Here is a 6584-nt window from a genome sequence, read left to right as displayed (position 1 = left end):
TTCCTCCGCGCCTTTATCTCCCCCCCCCCAAAAAAGCAAGTATTCAGATCACTTTTCTTTTCTCCCCATCGCCAGCAAAGGCTGCTCTGAAAAACCAAGCGTCTCCAAAAAATAGAATAGAATAGAATGGCGCATTCGCACTATTTCCAACTGATGCTGGGAGCAGCTGGGATGCTCTGGGTCTGGCTGGTCGGAGGGATGCATTTGCAAAGGCAGGAAAGTTTGGTGTTGAAATCTCTGGGGCTCACGACCAGGCCCAGCCCCAGATCTCCCCCTCCCGTGCCCCATCTGCTCTGGAAGATGTTCCACAAGAGAGCCAGCCCCTCTCCAGCTTCCGAGGAAGGGAGGACGCCTTGCTGGGTGGAAGAATTCAGGGTTCCTGGAAATATCATCCGAGTCTTCCCAGACCAAGGTACGTGGTTGCAAAGGTTTGGGGAGCTCTGATTGATTGATGGATTTCTGGTTTGAGATGGCCATGATTTTCTCCGAGGTTAGAATCCTGCACAGGTCTACTCAGAAGCAAGTCCCACTGAGGTCATTTTATAGCTTGCTTTTCTTCACCCAATAAAACCAGAAATGGATTCTGCATCCCCTAAATTCTCCTAAAATTAGTAAAATCAGGCCAGTTTGGGGAATAAAAGCAATGTCAGTCCTACTCAGAGTAGACACGTTGAAATTATTGGGCATGGCTCATTGGGTCTATTGTGAGTTGAACTTAGTTCACCAGAGAGCATAGTCCCAAGTCCAGGACAAAAACAAACTTTGTTTTGATTGATTTAGGGTTGTTGCTTTTTAAATAACTACTCATCAGGCCAGAGGTGTTGAAAGTAGTCTGCAATTATTATAAAAGCTGCGCTTTGTCTCAGGGGTTGGACTAGATGATTCTCAGGATCCCTTCCTGCCCTACAGTTCTAGGATTCTATGAAATCACAATAAAAACATCACAGCAGCTCTGTGGTATTTCCACAGTTATTCCCTGTCTTTATTTTCACCCGGGGATTTTTAAAAAAGGCATTTTTACTGCATTCTGTACATCACCTTGAGATCCCTGTGTGGAAAGTGATTAACAAAGAAAGATAAATAAATTAGCATGAGTTTGGATTGGGCAATATTATAAATAAAGACTCATAAGAAAACAATAGCCAGCTGTTCACTATATGTTCAGTTTCATAAGCACAACCTTAAAATAAAGATTCCTCCCCCTCCCCAGGCTTTACAAACTCCTTTGATCCTTGCCCTTTGTCTCTCGCAACCCACAGGTAATGGCATCAAATTTTTAGCCCAGGATTCTTGAGATGATTGTATTAACACTTGTAATGGGCTGGAAGTTTGATGTCCTCATTTGTGAGCTAAATCAGGATAAGGGATGATCACTGCATTAGAAGTGTCCATGGCATCGTGGAGATGGAAGGGACCCCAAAGGTCATGTAGCTCAACCCCCTGCAATGCAGGAATCTCAACTAGAGAGTCCATGACAGATGACCATCAAAATGCATGTGACAGCCCTTGAGATATTGGAAGATGGCTATCTCCTCTTCGCCAGGCTAAACCTCCCCAACTCCCTCAACCATTCCTCATCAGGCTTGGTTCCAGACCCCTGGTCATCTTGTTCACCCTCCTCTGCCCACCTTTCAGCTTGTCAAGATCCTTCTTAAATTGTGGTGCCCAGAACTGGACACAGGACTCCAGGTGGGGTCTGACCAAGGAAGAACAGAGCGGGACTATGACTTCCCTTGACCAGGACACTTGACTTCTGTTGATGCAGCCTTGAATAGCATTTGCCTTTGTTGCTGCTGCATCACCCAGTGGACTCATGTTCAGCTTGTGGTCCACCTAGACCCCAAGATCCTTTTCACATGTCCTGCTAGTAAGCTAGGTTTCCCCCATCTTATATTTGTGCAGCTGGGTCTTCCTGCCTAAGTGCAGAACCTGACACTTGTCCCTTTTGAAATTCATTTTGCTAGTTTGGGCAACCTTGTTTTCGAGGTTACCAGCATGAGTTTGACCAAACTGCGGGCGGCAGTGGAGGACAGAGGTGCCTGGCGTGCTCTGGTCCAGGGGGTCACAAAGAGTCGGACACGACTAAACGACTAAACAACAACAAGAAAGTTTGGGCCCAGTTCTCCAATCTGTTAAGGTCATCTTGAACCCCAAATCTTCTTGCCCAATAACCCTAATATTAAGTGTCTCATGATCCACCCACTGAGTTATGATCTGCAGACTATCAAGGACTGTATTTAATATCCAGTTTATCATTGACTAATTTTCTCCACTATTCCACCTTCCCATTTTCTCCTTTATTTTACACACACACAATACCTGCCAACTTAGATTTCACCTCATGCCTAATAGGAAAGTGTGCTAGAGTCCATGAAAAGCTTATTCCCTCACAAATCTGATAGCCTGCAAAGTGATCTTTGCATATTTTGGCGCATATTTTGCGTATGAGGCTAGTTGGAATCCTACACAAACTTAAATTGGAAGTCCAGCTGAACTCAGTGGAGCTTACTTATGAGTAGACACACAAAGGATTAAATCCCCCTGGGCCCAATTGAGCTTACTTCCAAGTAAATTTTCTTATGGGATAGTGGCCTGGGGGTTGCCACAAGTTCTACTCAGAGTAGAGCAATAGACATTCTAATAGGCTCTATTAAGTTCTACTCAGAGAAAATCTATGCAGCTCAGTGAGCTTAGGTTAATCATGCCCATTAATTTCAATTATCAGTGCAACTCATATTGGATTTAACCCTTTGTTTCCTCTTAACCATTTCCCCTTCCTAATTTGTTACTTTATTGACTGGCTAATCAATTAATCTCTGTCTTTTAAATAGCTTAACTTGTTGACAAATTAATATTTTATTGTGTGTTCATTTACTGTTCTCTGTGTGTGTTTATGTGCTTTTACATAAAATGCAAGCCTGATTTAAACACATACATTTTTGCAGTATATATATAAGAAGTCAGGCATGATAAACTGCAAAGCTGAAATGGTCCCCCCCCCCCAATCTTACTGAAGGAAAACTGCTCCAACTTTGCAGGTTGTTTGTATGCAAAAATAAAAAGGGCTTTGCTGGTGGCTGGGAAATCCTCTTCCCCAGCAGCATTTGAACATCTTTAACAGAAGCTGCTCTGTGACCAGATGCCTTGAAGGCCTGCTCTTCTCACCTCCCCAAGACTGCAGAAACCAGAGCCTTGGCCCCTTCCTCCATTTCTATACCTTGGTGAGACTTCTCACAGCCAGGCAATAATGGGCCTTCTCAATGCCTGTGAACTCAACTGCTCTGAAAGATAGCTTTGGATGCTTGGCTCTGCTCACCTGGGTGCTACAGATGTTTCTTGGTGTGAACAGGCACATCAGAACATCTGAAGAGCCTGCAGGATCAGGCCAATGGACCATCTAGTCCAGGGGCCTGCTATCCAAGGTGGGAGGGAGGCAGCCATGGGTCTGAACACCAATATATACAGTGAAATGGGTTTTGATACTCTTAGTATCAAACCCACTTGGGCAGTATTTATTTATTTTTATTTAATGCCTTATATATCCCTGCCTTTTTCCTCCAAGGAGCTTGAGGTCTCTTTCCCCCTCCTCATTTAATCCCCCACAACAACCCAGGGAGGTGGGTTAGGCTAGGAGAGACCGGTGGCCTTCAAGGCCACACTCTGGAAGCTTTAAGGCCAAGGGGGAATTTGAACCCTGGTCTCTCCGAGGTCCTAGTCTGATGCTCTAACCACGGCACCACTGGCTCTCCGAGCGCCATGCAATAGGGCTGTGTCAGGGACTGGCTGGACACAGAGGAATGGTGGGAGGAACCAGCTGGGGAGACCCTCAAGGGAAAAAGGTTCAGAGCCCAGGGAGTGGTGGTTATATGTCTGGGAAAACCCAAATATGTCCTCTTTTGGGGGGGGCAACATGTCCCCCTGGGCTAATTTTTACATTTCAAGGGAAATGTCTGGTTTTGGGTTTTTTCGTTATTTTCAGAAGGGGTTTGGGGGGGTGCTGTGACCCAGAAGTAGAAGCGCCATGGCGGAGTGAGGCTGTCACAGCAAAGATTAGGTAGGAGCTGGGGTCCTGCCTCCGCTTGAGCTGCCAGCGGCTTCGGCTGCTGTGCAGGTGGCAGCCACTGCCAGCCCAAGCTGGGGAAAGAGGTACGTGGGCACAGTGCCTGCAGCCCCTGACCAGCTCAGGCTGACCTGCTCTTCAAGACATAGCAACCCTAGTGGTGGTGGGACAATGTTGAGCGGACACTGGGAGAAGACTGGGAACAGATGTCGTCGGAAGAGGACAGGGCTTAGTTGGCTGGGAGAGTCTGTGGCAGAGAGCAGTCCAGACTCAGAGGCAAGTGCTGAAGCAGGAGAAGGAGGAGGCCAAGAGGCAGAGAGGGGAAGGGCCATGGGGGTCTCCCCCTCCTGCTGCAAGAAGCTCCCCTCCCCGCTGGTCTCCCAGAACCAGGAGAGGCAGGAAAAGGGCGGAGGAGAGGTTGGCAGGCCCAGTCTCAGATTGTTTGAGGAAAACCCTGGAGACAGCTGTGGGGAGGAGGGACCTTTCGGTCTCAACAACTGATTTTCATTGAATAAAACCACCAGGAATGGGTTGCTGTGCTCATTAGGCCTAATACTCCTGTGCAGATCCTGGTTTTGCTAATAAGGAGTGCACCGTGTGATTTACTGCTGGCTCACTCTTGCCAGGCTGGTCCTTGCCTCAGCGTTGTTCCTCCTCTCCTAGGCCAATTCATCCACAGCGACAAGCCACGGAGCTGGCTGTGCCTCCAGAAGCGGCTGTACTTCAATTTCTCCACCCTGGACAAAGAGGAGCAGGTGACGATGGCGCAGCTGCAGATCCGTTTCCGCCACAACCAGTACCAGGTCGCCAGTCCGGGCCACCCTTTGGAGCTGAGCCTGTACCAGGCCTCCCAGGCAGCTCTGCGAGGGATGTCCTCGCACGCCTACAGCCGGAAGCTCTTGGTGGAGCAAAGCTTCATCCATCTCCACAAGTCCTTCGTCTTCAACCTGACCGAGGCAGCAAAGGTGTGGCAAACCCCTGCCCGGAACCTGGGCTTGGTGCTTGAAATAGCCGGCGGGAAGCTGTGCTCTGGTGCAGATTCCTTCCTTGACACCTCCCTCCTTGTGGTCTCCCTGGCGCACAGTCAGTGCGGGAGAACCCGGAAGCGGCGGAGCACCTACTACGTCCCGACGGCCGCCAGCAACGTCTGCAAGCCGCGACGGCTGTACATCAGCTTCCGCGACGTTGGCTGGGAAGACTGGATCATCGCCCCCCAGGGTTACCTGGCGAACTACTGCCTGGGCGAGTGCCCCTTCCCACTGGCCGAAGACCTCAACAGCACCAACCACGCCATTCTGCAGACAGTGGTGCACTCCCTCGACCCCGAAGGGACCCCCCAGCCCTGCTGTGTCCCCGTCCGCCTCTCGCCCATCTCCATCCTGTATTACGACAACGACGACAACGTTGTGCTGAGGCACTATGAGGACATGGTGGTGGATGAGTGCGGGTGCCGGTGAAGGGGGTGGGGCGTTCCCTGGCGTGGCTTTGTTGCAATGGGGCACTCGCGCGGAGGGGCGTTGGCCAGCCTCTCCCTGATGTAGCTCTGCATCGAGAACCAGATTATCCTGCATTCATGGCCCCTCGGGCTTTAGATGTGGAGTAGCGCTCGTTTAAACAGAGTTGTATTTTATTTTCTGCACCAAAGCAAAGACTGCACATGGGTTTTTAACACTACCTAATCGCTTCCAGATTGTTTTCCTAGGATGGAACTCTATTGTAAAAGTTTTAAATCTAATAGTGAACGACATGAAGAAATCTGAAGTTGTTGGGGATTTTTAAAAAGAAATGTATTAATAGCTTCATGGGGGTTCGGGGGGGGGGTCTTCATTTTTTGCCGGCGTAGTTTTGGTGAAGGGATTTTAAAAGGTAATTGCAATTTGTCATTAAAGCAGAACAAAAGGTGATGATTGGGGTCCCTTTAATCAATGGGGGGGGGGGTTAAGAGCTGCAAATGGAGAGTGATTTACAAATAACAACAACAAAGGCTGCGTGCCTATGTGATTTTGGTCAGTTTCCACCTGGAGAACAAATGCTAGCTTGCTGGCTGAAGGTTACTGAAGTAGCAGCTGGGGAGAGAGCGATATCTTAATGGGGGAACCACCTTCTAGGTTGTGGCCTGGACTGCAATTCCCATCACTGCTGACATTTGGCCACCTTCACATAGAATCATAAAACTGTAGTGTTGGGAAGGACCCCAAGGGTCATCTAGTCCAACCCACTGCAAATGCAGGAATCTTTTGTCCAACATGGGACTTGAACCCACAACCCTGAGATGATGAGTCTTATGCTCTGATTGAGCCATTCCAGTGTCATCATACCCATATATACTTCATGGGTAATAGAGGGGAGGGCAATAGATGAGATCTCCCAACAACTCACAGCATTCTTAAACAAACTAGTTCCCAGTTTGGGGAAATCCATGATTGTTTATAAAGCACTTTAAATGTATGTCAAATGTGGTTGGCAGGAGCTGGTGCCCCAATATCTGGAATGTCACAGTAAACCCCAGCACATCTGAAGGCTA

At 48.6% G+C, this 6584-nt stretch overlaps 1 protein-coding gene across 1 annotated transcript; it reads left to right on the top strand.

Moving 5' to 3' along the window:
- Positions 1-68: 68 nt before the first annotated feature.
- GDF1 (growth differentiation factor 1) lies at positions 69-6128 on the top strand. Its single transcript, XM_079960851.1, has 2 exons — positions 69-412; positions 4724-6128. The coding sequence occupies exons 1-2, from the start codon at positions 127-129 to the stop codon at positions 5515-5517; spliced, it is 1080 nt and encodes a 359-aa protein (XP_079816977.1). The 5' UTR covers positions 69-126; the 3' UTR covers positions 5518-6128.
- Positions 6129-6584: the final 456 nt, after the last annotated feature.

Source organism: Podarcis cretensis (genome assembly GCF_951804945.1).
Source record: "Podarcis cretensis genome assembly, chromosome: 18".
Lineage (NCBI taxonomy): Eukaryota > Metazoa > Chordata > Lepidosauria > Squamata > Lacertidae > Podarcis > Podarcis cretensis.
Note: the sequence above shows the minus strand (reverse complement) of the source record. Positions and strands in the feature narration are given on the sequence as shown.